Raw genomic sequence first — 19221 nt, 5'->3', positions numbered from 1 at the left:
GAGGAGTGTTGGCGAAAGGGCTGCTTATTGGTTCCCAGCTGCCTGGCTAGCTTAGATCCAAAATAATCACACAGAGACTGTATTAATTAAATCAATGCTTGTCCCATTAGCTCTGGCTTCTTATTGGCTAACTCTTATATTAATTTAACCCATCTCCATTAATCTGTGTATTGCCACATGGCAGTGGCTTATCAGCAAAGTTTTGGCATGTCTGACTCTGGCAGCAGCTCCATGGCATCACCCTGACTCTGCCTTCCTTCTCCCAGCATACAGCCTAACTTTTCCCACCTAGTTCTGTTTTGCCCTTGCCATGGGCTCAAAGCTGTTCTTTATTCATTAACCAATAAAAGACATAGACAGAAGGACCTCCAACACCAGAGGAATGGATCCTGTGACCCCAGGTTAGTTAGCATCTCCATCTCTACTATGTACTGGAAGCCATAGGATGATTCTTGTGATACTCTTAATCCATAGTGAATTCACTTTTATAATCAGCCATTTGTTTTTTAAGTCCTTCCACTCTGTCTCTTTATAATAATTTAATAATGGAAAAACAAGAAGTAATGATAAGCCGGGCGATGGTGGCGCACACCTTTAATCCCAGCACTCGGGAGGCAGAGGCAGGCGGATCTCTGTGAGTTCGAGGCCAGCCTGGTCTACAAGAGCTAGTTCCAGGACAGGAACCAAAAGCTACGGAGAAACCCTGTCTCGAAAAATCAAAAAAAAAAAAAAAAAAAAAGTAATGATAAGACAAATGCCATTTCCCTGACTTTTTCACTATCTTTCAAAAATATTTTTTAGTACACTAACAATATTGTGAATGTTTTGAGTACTATATTGATTTACAGATTGTGGTGCGCCCACAAGTATTATACAGTAAATGTACAGCTGACAGATCTATTAGAATAATTCACGGGAGTATGGACACTCCACATGGAGAACACGTTCAGCAGAGCTGTGGGAACACTTGTCTTTTGGAAAAGTCACTGTTTATTCTTAAAAATCATGTGAAATAATGATAGTTCTCCCTTCAAAATGGAATTCATTCCCAAAATACCTCAGCAGTGTAACTTCCTCATGCATGGGCAACAGAATGACCTTCCATGAGGCCTTAGAGAGACAACATTCACTCTTTGTTCCAAGAGTCAAATTTACTTAGAGTCTATCCCCCACAGTTACCTTTGCTAACAGACCACACAGGAATTTCAAGAAGATAGGAAGACAGCCCTTACCAGACAAGCAGGTCTGGGTGTGTTTCAGGGCCCCTTAGTGACTTTATCTAATGGTTTGGAATGTCAGGTATTTTTCCTTGGATGCTGACCCCTCCTGGAGTGCTGCTTTGTCGGGTTCTACCTGCCTTTTTTGTGACTCTGAAATGCATATTGATATTGTTGTTTTGCCTATGAAAAATTTTTAACCCTGACTGTAAAAACTAAAAACTTGGTGGAGATTGCCCCTTTCTCTCACTGCTTCCTCACCCAAGGAATAAAGAATATGTAGAAGTTCCAGGCAGTGGTGGTGCACACCTTTAATCCCAGCGCTCAGGAGGCAGAGGCAGGTGGATTTCTGTGAGTTTGAGGCCAGCCTGGTCTACAAAAGCTCATTCTAGGACAGCTAGGACCGTTATGCAGAGAAACCCTGCCTTCAAAACAAAACAAAACAAAAAGAATGTGTATAAGTAACGGATGTGAGTTAATTCATTTACCCTCAGATCTTCGCTTGCCATAGACGTACTGTTCTGAGCCCTGAGGGGGTGCGGAGGTGGGTATTCAAGACCCCCCCCCATATAACCTAAGTTGTATAGTTATCACCAATCAATTTAGACTATTACCATCCTTAAACATTATGCCCATTAGTAATTATTTCCCATTTCCCATCAATCCCCACACCCCCAAACTCATTAATCTTCTTCCATTGATTTGCTTCTTCTGAGCATTTTAATGTTCCACTGTATGGTTATACTACATTTTTTTCTGTCTATAGATAGATATTTGGTTTCTGTTCTTATTTAGGCTATTACGAATATTTTTGCTATTTGTATACAAATATTTGAATATTTGTGTAGATATGGTTTTCATTCTCCTTCGTATACTAGAATTGCTGGGTTATATAATATGATGGTTCATCTTGAATATCAACTTGAAGGGATTTAGAACCACCAAGGAAGCAAAACATGCCCAGGCATGTCTGTGAGGAATTTTCTAAACTGTATTAATTCAGATGGGAATTCCGGAAAAGGTTAAACATAATTACCTGATGTAATACTTTTCTCCTTGCTGTGACTAATCCCTGACATGAAGCAATTTAAGGAAAGATTATTTTGGCTCCCAGTTTAAGGGTACATCACAGCAGGCATGGCTGCAGGACTGTGAGCAGTTGATCACATTTTATTTCCAGTCAGGAATCAGAGAGTAATCTTGTACTTAGATTTTTTTTTTTATTCAGTTCAGGACCTTAGCCCATGGAATGGTACAGCCCACATTTAGCATGAAACGTCAGTTGTTTAGCTTGAATCCAATTTTAAAAGGATCTCCATTCATTGTCATCCACTACAGTTGGCCTTTGCTTTTTCTACTTCTTCAGAATTTTGCTAATAAGCTTATAACATGTGTGCTGCCAGATCCACTGGCGCTCTCTTTTCTCTCTACTTTATTCAGTATGGAGATTGGACCTGGCTGCACCCCATTCACAGCCTTTATTTTTTGAGACAGGCTCCTGTAGCTCAGACTGGCCTCAAACTTAAGATCCCGCTGCCTCTACCTCGTGAGTGTTGGTATTAAAAGTGTGTACTGCCATGCCCAGTGTTCTTTGATTTCTTTTTTTTTCTTTTTTAAAGTCTTTAATTTTTATTATTAAAATTTCTGCCTTCTCCTCCCCCTCCCCCCACTCCCTTCCACTTCCCTCTCCAGTCCAAAGAGCAGTCAGGGTTCCCTGCCCTATGGGAAGTCCAAGGTCCTCCCGCCTCCATCCAGGTCTAGAAAGGTGAGCATCCAAACAGGCTAGGCTCCCTCAAAGCCAGTACATGCAGTAGGATCAAAACCCAGTGCCAAGGCCGGGCGGTGGTGGCGCACGCCTTTAATCCCAGCACTCGGGATGCAGAGGCAGGCGGATCTCTGTGAGTTCGAGACCAGCCTGGTCTACAAGAGCTAGTTCCAGGACAGGCTCCAAAACCACAGAGAAACCCTGTCTCGAAAAACCAAAAAAAAAAAAAAAAACCCAGTGCCATTGTCCTTGGCTTCTCAGCAGCCCTCATTGTCTACCATGTTCAGAGAGTCCAGTTTTATCCCATGCTTTTTCAGTCCCAGTCCAGCTGCCTTGGTGAGCTCCCATTAGATCAGCCCCACCATCTCAGTGGGTGGGTGCACCCCTCGTGGTTGCACCCCTCGTGGTCCTGACCTCCTTGCTCATGTTCTCCCTCCTTCTGCTCCTCATTTGGACCTTGGGAGCTCAGCCCAGTGCTCCAGTGTGGGTCTATGTCTCTATCTCCATCCATCGCCAGATGAAGGTTCTATGGTGATATGCAAGATATTCATCAGTACGGCTATAGGATTGGGCCATATCAGGCTCCCTCTCCTCAGCTGCCCAAGGGACTAGCTGGGGACATCTCCCTGGACCCCTGGGAACCCCTCTAGAGTCAAGTCTCTTGCCAACCCTAAAATGGCTCCCTTAATTAAGATATATACTTCCCTGCTCCCATATCCACCCTTCCTTTATCCCAACCATCCCATTCCCCCAAGCTCTCCCCATCCTCCCCTTCTCACTTTTCTCTCCCCATCTCCCCTTACCCCCATCCCACCCTGTTGAAGGAGCTGTGGGCAGGCCTGCTTTTCATCCTGCCCGGCTCGCGCCCGGCTAGCTCAGTCGGTAGAGCATGGGACTCTTAATCCCAGGGTTGTGGGTTTGAGCCCCACGATGGGCGCCATTTTGTTGAAAGGAGCTGCGGGCAGTGTTCCTGCCGCCAGCTCCCGGCCACCTGGCTAGCTTATACCCAAAATAACAACACACAAATTGTATTCTTTTAAACACTGCTTAGCCCATTAGTCCTAGCCTCTTTCTGGCTAACTCTCACATCTTGATTAGCCCATATCTAATAATCTGTGTAGCACCATGAGGTGGTGGCTTACCAGGAAGATTCTAGTGTATGTCCATCTTGGGCTGAAGCTTCATCGTGTCTCATCGTGTCTGCCTTGGAGAGTAGCGGCATGGCGTCTGCCTAACTTCCCTTCTTCCCAGCATTCTGTTCTGTTCACCCACCTATGTTTTAACCTATCAGGCCAATCTGTTTCTTTATTAATTAACCAATGAAATCAACAGATTGATATATGACACTCCCACATCACCACCCCACCCCCAAGTTCCCAATTTTTCCCGGCAATCTTGTCTACTTCTAATATCCAGGAGGATAACTATATGCTTTTCTTTGGGTTCACCTTCTTATTAAAGTCTTTTAATTGATTAACACACGCCTGGCAACTTCTTCCTTGAATATGTTTTTCAGTTGGCTACTGTCTTGGCACATTTTCCAGAGTTTTCCTCCTTGCCCGAATTTACGTCTCAGCCTTTTGCTGATTTACCTCTTTCTGCCTATGTTTAACCTCTAAAACTTGATATTTCTTGGCATTTAAATCTGGGCCTTATTTTTCTTCTGAACTCCTTCAGCAATCCCAGTTCATTCTTATAACTTCAAACCATCTGTTGCTAAAATTCCTTCCTAAAGAAGATGTAATATTTACTCTTTCTCCAAAGACCCCAAGGATAAACCGAGATACAGTCCACCACTTCACTCCATTGAATTCTTTAGTCTTCCTTACAGACCAGTGGGGTTACAGGCTGGAGCACAGGTGACTTAAAAGGAGCCACACTGGAAAGTTTGCATCCAGCATAGATCCCCAGTGACCAAGTCCTTCCTACACTATGTCCTTCTAAGTTCTCACAAAAGTCACTCTCAGTTGGGGCAGAATTGTATATGGCCGGTTGGGACGCTGCAGTGAGGGTCCCACAAGCCTCCCTGCTCCTCTGATGGAAGGTCAGTATCAGCAAGTTGAGCTGTGGTGATCTTTTGCAAACAGACTCAGCTGAACTCATGAAGATGGTGACAGTGTGACCCAAAGAGCAATCCTGTGTAGCACCATCTGTGCACCCATCTTACATTTCTGTTCACAAGCTTGTCTATTTCTTGTGTTTTCTCCTATGGAAAGTTTTCTGTAACCCAGAAAATCCTGTTTCTTGAAGGATAGAAAAAAGTATATTAGTGGTGGGGGTATTATTTAATATTTGCTGTGATAGGGATGCTCTCAGCAGCTGATGTTGAACGGCATAGTCAGCTGTTAATGGGATTTCCAAACCAGGAAGCTATCCTCGTATGCTGTCACTTTGTGCTGTACCGTGCCATCTCAGCTGAAGATGCTTGTCTGTGCTCTGTCTGCCAGACACTTGAAGTGTCAGCTTTGTTCCTTCCTGCAGGTGGATTCGACTTGGAAGTAAAAGGCTGGGGTGGAGAAGATGTTCATCTCTACCGGAAATACTTACATGGTGATCTCATTGTGATTCGGACTCCAGTTCCTGGTCTTTTCCACCTCTGGCATGAGAAACACTGTGCAGATGAGCTGACACCCGAGCAGTACCGGATGTGCATCCAGTCCAAAGCCATGAACGAGGCTTCTCACTCCCACCTGGGAATGATGGTCTTTAGGGAGGAAATAGAGATGCATCTTCGCAAACAGGCGTACAGAACAAACAGTGACACTGCTGGGTGACAGCCATCAACACACTGAAGTCAGAATCACAAACCAGCACTGTTATTCAGCCTTAATCCAAATCGAGATTCTGTGCCTCGTCCAGAGAAAAACTGTTTATTTTTCATGTTCTTACTGAATTTTATTTGTAGTTCAGCTTGATGTGAGAAAAAAACACAGGTGTTTTGATGCAAAGCCAGTTTTGTGAGAGTACTGTAGCAGAAACAGTTGACAAAATGAAATTTGGTATTTGTTCCCAAAATAGTTTAAAATAGAGTCTGCCTGGTACCTGTGTTCTGATTGGCCCAGGGGTGCTAGGCTGACGTTGTGTTAGTCGGCACATCTACAGGGAAACAGAGCATTGGTTTGTCATGCTCTGCAGGCAGATATCACCTGCTAACCACTAAGTCGATCATTAAACTCCAGTTTTTAATGAGAGCTTCTGTTGATGACATGTAGAATGCTTTTTACAGGGAATAATTAAATGACACAGCTGAAATCTCCAGTCCATCAGGAAGGCAGAAATCAGGGCCTCCTAACTTCCTGTTGCTTTACCTCTAAATCTCTGCCTTTAAGCCAATGGATACAGTATATATAGTTTAGAATCTACGGTTTGATTATAAATAAGATATATCATTATATTATCATCATCTTCAAAATGCATAATCAAAACTGCTAGATTGTTTTGAACAAACAAGTAAATGAAGAAGCGTTTAAACAAATCATTTTGTTACATTGGAATGCAGGAAAATAGCTAGGTTTGGGAACATCATCTTAATATAAGCCGGAGGCATCACAGCCTTCCTGAAGAGGCGTAGAAGATACAAACATTATAGTATGGTTTTGTATGGCTTTTGTTTTGCACTGTCTTATTTAGTATAGGTACAGATATATTTATTTTCTAATATGTTAATATTTGCCACAGCTGTGTTTGCATTTGTATTATACTTCCAGTTGAAGGCATTTCATAGGAAAAAAAAGCAATTTAATGCATTGTATAATAAGATCACTCTGATTTGAAAAAAGGGAAGGAAAATAATCTGATAGAAATATGAATTATGGAGTACTTTAAAAAATTATGTACAGATTGACTATTATTTTAATTGAAGTGTAAATTATATTAATGAGACCAGAGGAATAAGAAATTATATTCTGATAGGACTGTACTATAATATTTATCATATGGATATTTTATCATTGAGCCATTTACTAGACGAAGTAAAAGGCATGCATAATTTTTTCAGCCCTTGACTTTTAAAGGGCACCTACTATTTGTATATAACCCATGAAAACTCAGAAAAAGTCATTTTTTTCAGTAAGTCATACACTTTCAGATGTTACAGATGCCAAATTTCTAGGTGCTAAAGTGAATCCAACTTCATAATAACTAATACTGAGGGTTCTAGCTGGGTGGTGTGTAGGTGGGTTAAAATGTACAAAGTGCTTTCTGCAGAGTAGGAAAAGCCAGCGTCTCCTCTGTACACGTGTATTGTGAAGACCCTGGGTATGGTGTTTAGAATTAGGAAACTTAATTAATTTGCAGAGGCGAATTTTGGCTTGGTTTTGAGATAAATGATTTTTATTTAACTCCTATTTTTTAAAGCTACCTTTTATTTGGAGATGGAAGCTAGACAACAAAAGCATCACTATATTTTTACATTAAGTGGTACCAATAAAGTATTTTGTTACCAAAATTAAATGAAAATGTGGTAAATTAATCTCGTCCTCATTTAAAATATCTTAAGTTCAACAAAGTACACAGTATGCAGTTGTGACATTAAAGAATAATGGAGCAAGCCCCAGTGCACAGTGCTCTTCTGTGACCACCCTCACTCTGTGTCATAGTCAGTCTGATTTGGTCATAATTTGTCCACTGTTCTTTCATAGTTCCCCAACTCTGTATATCTCTACTGTTTAATTTTTGAATTCATGTTATTATTTCATTGTATGTTTTCTAACTTTTATACGTTATTGTGTTCTTAAAGTTCACCCATGTTAATATCCAAATACTCATTTTTATTATTGAGTAGCATTTCATGAATATATTATGATATTGGTATTATTGATAATATTTGTGGTGCTTCCAAGTTTTTTTTTGTTATACTATTGGTAGCTTTTTGTTGTTTATAGTTTTTACTGTTTTCTTTTGCTATTTCAAGCAGTGGTATCATGAGCATGACCGAGCATGTCTCTTGTAAGTATGGCACAATTTCTGTAGGAGTAAAATTCCTATATCATTAGTTGTATGTATATTGAACTTACTTTCCAAAGTGAACTGCCTTTAGCACTGGGTGGAGTTTACTTGTGTCCTTGGTAGTACTTAATTTTATCAGTCCTGAAAACAATACTCCTGAAATTAGTCTGTAAAATAGAAAGGAAGAATCTTTTTGGAATTCTTTTTACAAAGCCATGTTACCTTGATACACAAGCCAGGCAAACACCCTTTTAAAAAGGAAAAAAGAAAAGAATTAATTTTAGGACAATCTTTTAGTTCTCAACCTGTGAGTCACAACATTTTTGGGGACAAATGGCCCTTTCGTGGGGGCTGCCTAAGACCATCCTGCATATCAGAATTTTACATTATGATTCATAACAGTAGCAAAATTACAATCATGAAGTAGCAATGAAAATAAACTTATGTTGGGGGTCACCACAACATGAGAAACTGTATTAAAGGACACAGCATTAGGAAGGTTAAGAACCATTGTCATAGATGAACATAGGTACAAATTTTCTCAACAAAAGACTTGCAAACTAATTAAAAAAGATCATCCAAAATGGCCAAGTCAACCTCATCCTAGAGATGCAGAGGTGGTTCAACATACATGAATCAATAAATGTAATCCATCACATAAATATACTCAAATACAGAAACCAAATGATCATCTATCTCATTAGATGCAGAAAAGGCCTTGACAGAATTCAATATTCCCTCATGACAAAAATCCTGGAGAATCTAGAGACACAGGAAACACCTCAACACAGTAAAGGCAATAGCAATATACAACAAGCACACACTCAAAATTTTACTAAATGGAGAAAAACTTGAACTACTTCCATTACAATTAAGAACAAGGCAAGAAGCCAGGCAGTGGTAGTGCATGCACTCAGGAGGCAGAGGCAGGCAGATCTCTGTGAGTTCGAGGCCAGCATGGTCTACATGAGCGAGTTCCAGGATAGGCACCAAAGCTAAAAGAGAAACCCTGACTCGAAGAAAAAAAAAGCAAGACAAAGATGCCCATTCTCTGCACTCTTGTTCAACTATAGGCCTTGAGGTCTTGGAGTACCCTTATTTGTAGATGGTAAGATTCTATATACTGAAAAACCCTGAAAATGCCACCAACAAAAACACCTGAAGCTGATGAACATATTCATGGAAGTAGCAGGACACAAAGCTAACACAAAAATCAGTAGCCTTCCTATATACCAACAATAAACATACAGAGGAAAAAGTAAGAAAACAATCACATTAACAATAGCCTTAAAATCACATTTTTAGTCCAACCAAAGAAGTGAAATTCAGGCTTTTACCATGAAAACTTTAAGACACTAAAAAAAGGGAGTGAAGATACCAAAAGGCAGAAATACCACCCATGCTCATGGACTAGTGGGGTGATAATGGAGACAGCTTTCCAGCCAGAGGTAATCCCCAGATTTGATGCCATACCAATCAGAATTCCAATACAATATCCATAGAAACTCAGAGAAGAACCTTAAAATTGATACAGAATCTCAGAAGACCCCAAAAAGTAAGTCAAAATAGTCCTGAAGAATAAAAATAATGCCAGACTTACCACCAAACCTGATTTTCAGTTACGCCACAGATACCTAATAATCAAAACAGCATGCCACTAGCACATGAAAATTACTAATGAATGGGGAAAAAAAACAAGACCTAGCTATAAGTCCATTCACCTACAGCCACCTAAAACACAGTGTTGAGAAAAGACATCATCTTTAAACAATGGTGTTGGGAAAACTGGATATCTGTGTGTAGAAAAATGAAACTTGATCTTTTTTTTTCCTCACCCTTCACACAAACCAATTCCAAATGGGTCAAAAAAATCTCAATATTAGACCTGAAACAGAAGAAAGAGTAGTGGGTCCACTTCAGGATGTGGCTCACGTAAGGACTTCCTGAGCAGGATTTTAGAAGTGCAGGAAATAAGACCAACAATCAACAAGCACGAATCCATGGAATTCAAAGGCCTCTGTGCTGCAAAGGAAACAATTTACTGGCAAGTCAACAGAATGGGGAAGATTCTTTTCCAGATAATATAACTGGCAGAATATTAGTGTCTAATATACAGGGAACTCAGAAAAACTAAACACTAATAAAACAAACCAGTTTTTAATCTAGGCTAAAGAACTAAACAGTTTAGTTGGTGGGAGTGAAAATTTTAATTAGCTGCTGTGGGAATCAGTGTAGCAGTTCCTCGGAAGACTAGAAATAGATCTACTTTAGGACCCAATGATACCACGCCTGGGCATAAACCCAAAAGACTATTTCCTGCTATAGCGACTCATGACCATCCACGTTTATAGTTGCTCTATTCACAATAGCTAGGACATGGAAACGACACAGATACACTATACACAATAGAATTTTATTCAGTCATAAGGAAAAAATGAAATCAAGGAACTTGCAGGTAAAAGGATGAAGCTGGAAAACATACTGAGTGAGCCAAGACAGATCAGAAAGAAATAGATTCTCACTAATATGTGGATCTTAATGTTGAAGCTTTCAGTGTGTGTGCCCTTCATTTTGAGTACCTTTAAAGCCCATAAACCCAGAAAGGGACAGTTGGTGGCAAGAGGAAAGAAAGATCTTAAGCAAGGGGGCAGTAAAACGTAGGTAATATGAAGGAGAAAATGGGAATGCTGGGGAGGAAGTTTTAAGTGGGAAAGAGAATGGGGAGGGGAGGGCAGATGAGGTTGAGGAAAGGATAAGAATTTCTAAGGATGTTGGAAAAAGCCACATGGAAACCTATGTTATAAGCTTCCTAAATAGCTCTTGGCATAGCAAGGTATACCTGTGGGCACTGTGCTGGCTAATGGTGACTGTCAACTTCATTGCATCTGGAATCCACTAAAACTTAAGCTGCTGAACTTTCCTGTGAGGAATTTTTTATTCAGAATATTTGAAACAAGAGTCATTACCTATCTGGGCCAGACTTTCTGATGGCGGCCTACATGAAGGCATATGGAAGAAGGAAGCTGCTCCCTGCCTGCTTGCCCTCACTCTTGTAAGTCCATCTGTCTGTTGTTAGAACGTTCCTTCACCAATATTAGAACCAACGTCTTTGGGATTCCAGTGTAGACTGAAGACTGGCAGCTTTCCAGAGTCCTTCAAACTTTTGGCATTGGGTTGTGACCGCTGAGACATCCAGCCTCGCAGACTAAACAATGACCATATTCTTCCCCTCTCCATTGTGAGTCAGCCATTGCTGTGCTACCTGGAATACATGTTATAATCCAGCCTAAGAGATCCCTGTTTAATATATTTGTATCTATTCTATCAGTTCTGATAGAATACACTAGTGAACTAATGTAAGCACAGTAGTGGCATAAATGTTAGGGAGATAACCAACCACTTTCCAATTGGGTTTAAGGCATGCATCACAGGAGGAAACACATGCCTTAGTATTGGAAATCTGGCCAAGAACCCTTTGTTGTGGAGCTCACAGGCCTCAAGGGCGAAACAAACAGCCCTCTAAATTCATGTTTCTCTGCACACCAATGAATGCAGATTTTATCAGAGAGACCTCTTCATGCAGTGAATGGTGGCTAAGTTAATGCAGAAACTCATAACTGGTCCAAGGGAAGAGACAAAGTGACTATGGATACAGTCACATGTTGGACATCTTTATCACACCCCCTCCCCAAGGGACCGTCGCAGAAGAGTGTTGTAAGAGTCAGATTTGGGGGATGACTGGAGCAACAATGCTGTCTTATGGATGTAATAGGACCTCTCCACTTGTGAACCGAGAGAGCTGAAGTTGCCTGTACAGGGGCAAGCCAATCAACACTCTAGCACAGGATGGGAAGGAATCCATGATTCCCCTCCCCTAGTTAAGGAGCTATGAGCAGTTGATGGCTTCTGGGGAGGGGGTAGTCAGTTTTCTTTAAGGCTGTGGCTCCTAGAAGGCTGACCATTCTCCAGTGGATGGCTCCAATGTCCAGATGTATATGGACAGGACTCTGGAATCAATGGGTTATTGAACTTTAAAAAATAGAAGATATAAATTTAAAGTGGAGCTGGGAGGTAAGCAGGGTGGATCTCTGCTGCAGCCAGCACAGCTTGGAGCCAAGGCTGGCAGAGAGTGGGGGAGGGGGCGCGGGGTTAAGACGGAGGCTTCTTTTCAGGTGGAAGAACAGCAACCTTTAGTTTGCCCAGTAACCTTTTATACCTCTACTCCTTCTGTGGAGACCCACCTGCCAGAAAGAACACAAACATCCTTGTCAATTACAGACCACAAGGAAGTTCCACTGTCAGTCAGGGGGAGTGAGGGCAGCTGGATCACAACAGATCTCCAAGAAGTTAAGGTGAAGAGTTGGGTGTGAATATGATCAAAATATATTGTATGAAAATCTCAAAATATTAATAAAAGTATTTGCTTTTAAAAAGACTGAGCTGTTCCTAGAGAAGCTAAATAAGGTGAATCCAAAGACAAACACATAGGCATCCTCAGGAATATTAACCTTCATCAGGCGATGAAAGGAGACAGAGACAGAGACCCACACGGGAGCACCGGACAGAAATCTCAAGGTCCAAATCAGGAGCAGAAGGAGACGGAGCACGAGCAAGGAACTCAGGACCATGAGGGGTGCACCCACACACTAAGACAATGGGGATGTTCTATTGGGATCTCACCAAGGCCAGCTGGCCTAGGTCTGAAAAAACATGGGATAAATCCGGACTAGCTGAACATAGCGGACAATGAGGAATACTGAGAATTCAAGAACAATTGCAGTGGGTTTTTGATCCTACTGCACGTACTGGCTTTGTGGGAGCCTAGGCAGTTTGAATGCTCACCTTACGAGACCTGGATAGAGGTGGGCAGTCCTTGGGCTTCCCACAGGTCAGGGAACCCTGATTGCTCTTCGAGCAGATGAGGGGGGGGGGGGACTTGATCGGGGGAGAGGGAGGGAAATGGGAAGCGGTTGTGGGGACGAGGCAGAAATCCTTAATAAATAAATAAATTTAAAAAAAAAGATCACATGGTTGGTCACATTTAGATGTGGAATCAAAAAAAAAAATAAAAAAAAAATAAAAAGACTGAGCTGCTCTGGGGACCTGAGATTTGGAAAGAACCAAAAATCAGAGAGGGAGTTGTGGGGAACAGAAGGGCCGGACACTGAGAAGCTAAAGGACACAGGCAGCAGGAGGCTCAGCTCAGGCAGGTAAATGATTGACAAGAAAAGATAATCGGATCTCATCCTCTGAGGATCGTCCTGAAGTTTGGTAAACTGAGCCTGAGGCCAGGCAGTGGATCAACCTCTGGAGCCGCCTACTTGTCCCTGCTGTAGAACTGCTTAAGTTCCATGAATGTACTTAATACACCATAGCTTCTTTTGCCTGTGACTAATACTCAAAGTTCTTTTTTTTTTTTTTTTTTGATTTTTCGAGACAGGGTTTCTCCGTAGCTTTTGGTTCCTGTCCTGGAACTAGCTCTTGTAGACCAGGCTGGCCTCGAACTCACAGAGATCCGCCTGCCTCTGCCTCCCGAGTGCTGGGATTAAAGGCGTGCGCCACCACCGCCCCGCTCAAAGTTCTTGAAGGCAAGAAGACAGGTCCTCTGCCAGACCCCAGGCCTCTGGCTGCTTCTCACACTCCCAGTAGCCTTGGGAGAGACACACCCCAAAACAAAAACAGTAGTATCCCTTGGGGGTACCATCTGAGGAGTCTCAGGAGGGTGAGAACACTCCCCACCTTCCCCCCTCCCCTCCTTCAATCCTCCAACCCCTTCCACCTCCCCTCCCCCAGCTCAGTCCACAGACTACAAACTTAAGTGTAGCCAGCAGAAGTCTCTGGTACTCAAAAGAGATAGAGATAGAGATAGAGAGAGAGAGAGAGAGGCCAAAAACTTCTCCAGTATAGACTCACTGGGCAGTGCATAGACCAGGCTCTCAAAGTCATCTTCTATGCACAAGAAATTGGAAACCAGCCTAGAATATATGAGATCCTACCTTCAAATAAATGAACAAGAAGTCAGAAAGATCTCAAATCACCCAATGAAACATTTCAAAGTCTTAGAAGAAGAAAGGAAGGAAGAAGAGAAGAAAGGAAGGAGGAACGGAGAGAGGGAGGGAAGGTAGGTCAGAGAAGAAATAAAGAAATGTACTCAATGAAAACCCAAAGACTCCACCAGAAAACTCTTAAAACTAATCATTTTTATTGAAAGAATTTCCTACAATATATGCTGATCTCCTCTCTCACCTCCCCAAAGTCACATCTCCCCAACCACCCAACTCCATGCCCTTTCTCTCTCTCTCCTGAAAAAGGGCCAACAAACAAAACCCCAAAAAATTTAAATGAATAAACACAAGAAACATAGACAAAGAAAACACAAAATGATTATCATTTTCAGCAAAGTGGTAAAATACAAAATTTTCCTACAGACATCCATAACTTTTCTATATGACAATAAGAAATCTGCAGAGAAAGAATTGGGTGGAGGGAATGCTGTTCAAATAGTTTAAAAAGAAAATCCTAGGAACAGCCCTAATAAAAGGGTAGAAGCCTTCCAAATGAAAACTGGGAGTTACTGAAGGAAGAAATTGGAAAGGACGTGGCGGAGAGCAAGTCCGCCCACGCGCACGGATTGGCAGAATAATACTGCTAAAATGGCCGTGCTATCAAAAGTCAGTTCAGACTTAACAATCCTCATCAAAACAGAAAGGAATTCTTTACAGAATTAAAAATATAAAGTCCTAGAGCTCCTAGGAAGACACAAAAGTCCCCCAAACAGCCAATCAATCCTTACCAGAAAGGGCAGTGCTGGGAATGCCACTGGTGGCAGGCGTAATCCCAGCACTTGGGAAGTGGAAGAAGATCTCAGGCTGGGGAAGGGGCTCAGAGCACTGGCTTCTTTTGCAAAGAACCTGAGTTCAGTTCCCAGCACCCACTTGGCAACTCACAACCATCTGTAACTACAGCTCCAGGGAACCTGATGTCTGCCTCTGGTTTCCGTGGATACCAAGCACACACACACACACACACACACACACACACACACAAAGAGAGAGAAAGAGAGAGAGAGAGAGAGAGAGAGAGAGAGAGAGAGAGAGATTCATGCAGGCAAAGCACCCATACACATAAAATAAAAATACATTTTAAATGTTTTTAAAAGAAGATTCTCAGGTTCAGGGCCAGCTGAGCTACGTAGCAAGACCCCGTCTCACACGCTAAGGACAGTGTTCTCTTTCATTGTTCCTAGAAGGCTGTAAAAACTAGGAGTATTTGGGGGTTAAAGAGATGGCTCCACAGACAGGAGCACTCGCTGATCTTGGAGAGGACCTGGATTGCGTTCCCAGCACCTACATGGCTAATCACAGTTATTTGTAGCTCCATTTCCAGAGTATCTGACACTGTCTTCCGGCCTCCGAGGACAGCAGGTGTGCATAGGGTGTGTATACATATATGAAGGCAGGCACTCATACACATTAAATAAACACATTTGATAAACAAAATTGGATTATTTCTTCCATGAAAATTTGGTTTAAAAAAAAGTCTGGAAGCCACTTGGGCATGCACTTTTCTATATAGGAAGATATTTTTTTATAATCCACAAGTTCAATTTATTTAATAATTACAGGGATATTCAGGCTTTCTGCTTTTTCTAGAGTCAGTTTTGAGTAAGTTGTTTGGATAAATTACAGTTTTCTAATGGTAAAATCAAATTTAGATGAAACCCACCAAGCGACTCGGAATAGCCTCTTGTTTTCTGTGTTATGTACAGGATTTAGGGTAACATTGTCATTTACTCGTGTCTTCTGCTTCTTCCTGGCCAGCCTCCGCAGGATTGGCAAACTATCTATCTCTAGCCCTTTGCAGTAACGCCGTGGAGACCATTGCTCGGATCCTCCCCACGTGGTATACTCCGTGTCTTTAACTTAATACTCTTCAGGTTTAACCTCTGGGAGATGTGGACATCTCGTTTTGGTTTTAGTTTTGTTTCTCCTTAGGGAAGAACTGTTGGGAACCTCAGCATATGGGCATTAGCCATCTTTTGGAAAACACCTGTTAATGCTTTTTGGCAGTCATTTTTTTCTTTTCTTTTCTGTCTTTGTTTGTTTGTTTGTTTGCCTGGTTGGTTGGTTTTTTTGAGACAGGGTTTCTCTGTCCTGGAACTAGCACTTGTAGACCAGGCTGGCCTCGAACTCACAGAGATCCTCCTGCCTCTGCCTCCCAAGTGCTGGGATTAAAGACATGCGCCACTACTGCCTGGCCTTGTCAGTAATTTAAATGGCTTACTTTTGCGATGATTTTTTTTTGTTTTGTTTTGGTTTTTCAAGACAGGGTTTCTCTGTAGCTTTGGGGCCTGTCCAGGAACTAGCTCTTGTAGACCAGGCTGGCCTCGAACTCACCGAGATCCGTCTGCCTCTGCCTCCAAGTGCTGGGATTAAAGACGTGCATCACCACCTCCCGGCTTGATGGTTGGTTTTAACGTCAATTTGCCACAAATTAGAACCACCTGAGTAGGAAGCCTCACCTGAAGAACTGTCCTGAGACTCATGAGGGAGGCCCTGGCCCAGATGTCCGAGGGCAGAAGGAAGATGATTCGCCTTTTCCTAGCGGGCCTTCCCTCTCGCCACTAAGCTGACTGACCCTGCTGTTGTAGGTGATGACTCCTTCACGGATATCAGTTCGAAGGCCTCTGTCACTGACTAGGACCCTCCAGGCAGTTTCCAGGTTTCATCTGCTCCACTAGGACTGCGGAGACTCCCAGCTTCATGCATTGAGCAGCTAAGTACCAAGTTGTCGGCCTCCCCAGTGTGAAACAGCTACTGAGGAGTTACTCTGACTGTTGAGACGGCCAGCCTTGAGGGTTCAACAACCACTGGGTTCACAGCCTCTCGGGTCTGAGAAAACTGTTGTTATTTTATCATAAGCCAACTTAATTATATATATATATATATATATATATATTTTCGAGACAGGGTTTCTCCGTAGCTTTTGGTTCCTGTCCTGGAACTAGCTCTTGTAGACCAGGCTGGCCTCGAACTCACAGAGATCCGCCTGCCTCTGCCTCCCGAGTGCTGGGATTAAAGGCGTGCGCCACCACCGCCCGGCTATATATATATATATTAATGTGTGTATATATATGCATACGTATGTTCCTCTAGACGACCCTGACTAACACAAATTAAACAGATCAGTATAGGAATCTTCAACTTGTAGAAGCTGCTATTCAGGCTGCTCTGCAGCCTAGGCCCAAGTGGCTTTTGGTCCTGGTGTTTTATCGCAGCAACAGACAGTAAACGAGAACAGAAATTGGTACCGAGAGTGGGGCTGCTGTGATGGACCTGACCACGTGGCTTTCATGCCTTGGACTGTTTGAGGGAGAAAGGTAGAATAATTGAGTGCTCCAAGCTTAGTGGGCTGTTCTGTGAACATGAGAAGTAGTGCCGAGAGTAACGCAGAAGATAATGAACCCTGGCTTGGGAAGCTGCAGAGGGAAGTTTGAGTGTTCCCTGAAGACTCTGTCAGGACCCTGCCTGTGATACATCTGAATTCGGAAACTCGGCAAGTGAAGCTTGTACTTTACTAGGACAGCAGATGCTGATCACCCGGAGCTGAGGAATCTGTGGGTATTGAGTCCACCATTATTCTGGGGAGTATTCCCAACTGGCTCGGGCGGGCCCACTTCTCCAGCTTTGCCGCCTGAGGCTCTCACAGTTTATCTGTCTTACAGGCTCAGCCTCGTACATCTGCCGTTATCCTTGGTGGGGACCCTACGGTCTCGGCATCTCCAGTGTGCTGGACTCTCCACGGCAACTGAGACTGCACCTGCACCCGTAGCCGCCTGGCTTTCCTGCACCTGCACCAGTAGCCGCCTGGCTTTCCTGCACCTGCACCAGTAGCCGCCTGGCTTTCCTGCACCTGCACCAGTAGCCGCCTGGCTTTCCTGCAGGGCCTCTGACTGCCGCATGAATCCAGGCCTCAGCTCTCTACAGCTCCTTCAATACTTCAAAACCAGTAGCCTGTGGGAGATGCTTACACCTTATTTACCAGGTTCTGCTGACAGTTTGGTGTGCACCCCTGGCCTCCCACTGGACCACAGCTTCTGTACCAGTTATTTAAATCACTTCTATATTCTGGATTTGAGACCTACGTTACAAATAATTTCTTCTAGAAATGAGCCTATTTTTCACTCTCTGAATGGTATATGTTAACAAATGAAAGGTTTTAATTATAAGAGTCCAAGTCATCAATTTTCTTTTAATTAAAATTTTCTTTTTTTTTTTGAGTTTCATACAGGAGTAGCATATTTACATCATTTTCCCTCCCCCCCATCTCATGACCGTGTGTGTGTGTGTGTGTGTGTGTGCGCGCGCGCGTGCACAAAATCACTTAGTATTCCCCACATGTGCACGTTTAAAGCTGACCACTTGGTGTTCAAACACCAATCAAGGCACTCATCCCAGAAAGCAACCGATTCTCCTTCTCTCCTCAGCCACTGATTTCCTGTAGGTCCACGTCTAGGATTGGGGCCTAGGGAAATAAGTCCCATCCATGTTGGCACGTCAAATGGTGTGGTCATTAGGTAGGACTCCTCTAGCCAACCATATTGCTGATATTTCGTGGATATAGCACCCTTGCCATATCGGGCAATAATATCTGGACAGCTAGTGTCTGATCCACTGGTTCTCACGGTCTTCACACCACTTCTTTCACGATATTTCCTGAGGCCTAGAAATCGGGGTTGTATTGTGGATGTGTCCATTGAGGCCGAGCTCCTCGTGGCCAGTTAGTCTCTACCTTCTGACCAGTTGTAGGTCTCTGTAGTTTCCTGTCTGCAACAAAGAAGCAGCATCTTTGGTGGAGGGCGAGAGCTACACTTACCTGTGGGTAGAAGGATGAGTATTTAGAATACAGATGGAAACTCTATTGCTGTAGAAAAGACAGTAATGGGTTCTCCTCTAGGACCAATGACCTCTCCAGCCACAGGGAGTTGGCTGGGTTTATAGCATGAACTCCCAGCTGTTGAGTAGGCCTTCAGACCAATGAGATAACTGTTCCTTACCCCAAGATATAAGTGGCCCTATTAAACCACTACGGATCTTGCCAGGCTAGCCATTGCCATGGTCTACAGTCTTCACAGCTGAATAAGACTATTAATGGCTTCACTACCTCAGCAGCCCACATAGCACCTTCAGATTCTATGAGTGCTAGTTCTCAAGGACGAGGATTCCAGGTCAGTGGCAGCTCAGTTCCTCCTAGTCCTGTATCCAAAGTATGTAGTATCTTCAACAGTAGAGT

General features: G+C 42.9%; 1 protein-coding gene across 3 annotated transcripts in view; it reads left to right on the top strand.

The window, feature by feature from the left end:
* Csgalnact2 (chondroitin sulfate N-acetylgalactosaminyltransferase 2) overlaps positions 1–7804 on the top strand; it is a 34312-nt gene extending 26508 nt beyond the window's left edge. For all 3 annotated transcript variants that reach the window (XM_041640537.1, XM_041640521.1, XM_041640532.1), the window contains one exon: positions 5464–7804. In XM_041640537.1, the coding sequence (XP_041496471.1) occupies positions 5464–5756 (293 nt within the window). In that variant the 3' untranslated portion in view covers positions 5757–7804. The remainder of the gene's footprint in view (positions 1–5463) is intronic.
* The last annotated feature ends 11417 nt before the right edge of the window (positions 7805–19221 follow it).

Source organism: Microtus oregoni, unplaced genomic scaffold (assembly GCF_018167655.1).
Source record: "Microtus oregoni isolate MIOR12 unplaced genomic scaffold, Mior012 000002F_ref0000024, whole genome shotgun sequence".
Taxonomy (NCBI): domain Eukaryota; kingdom Metazoa; phylum Chordata; class Mammalia; order Rodentia; family Cricetidae; genus Microtus; species Microtus oregoni.
This window is presented reverse-complemented; position numbering and strand designations above follow the sequence as displayed.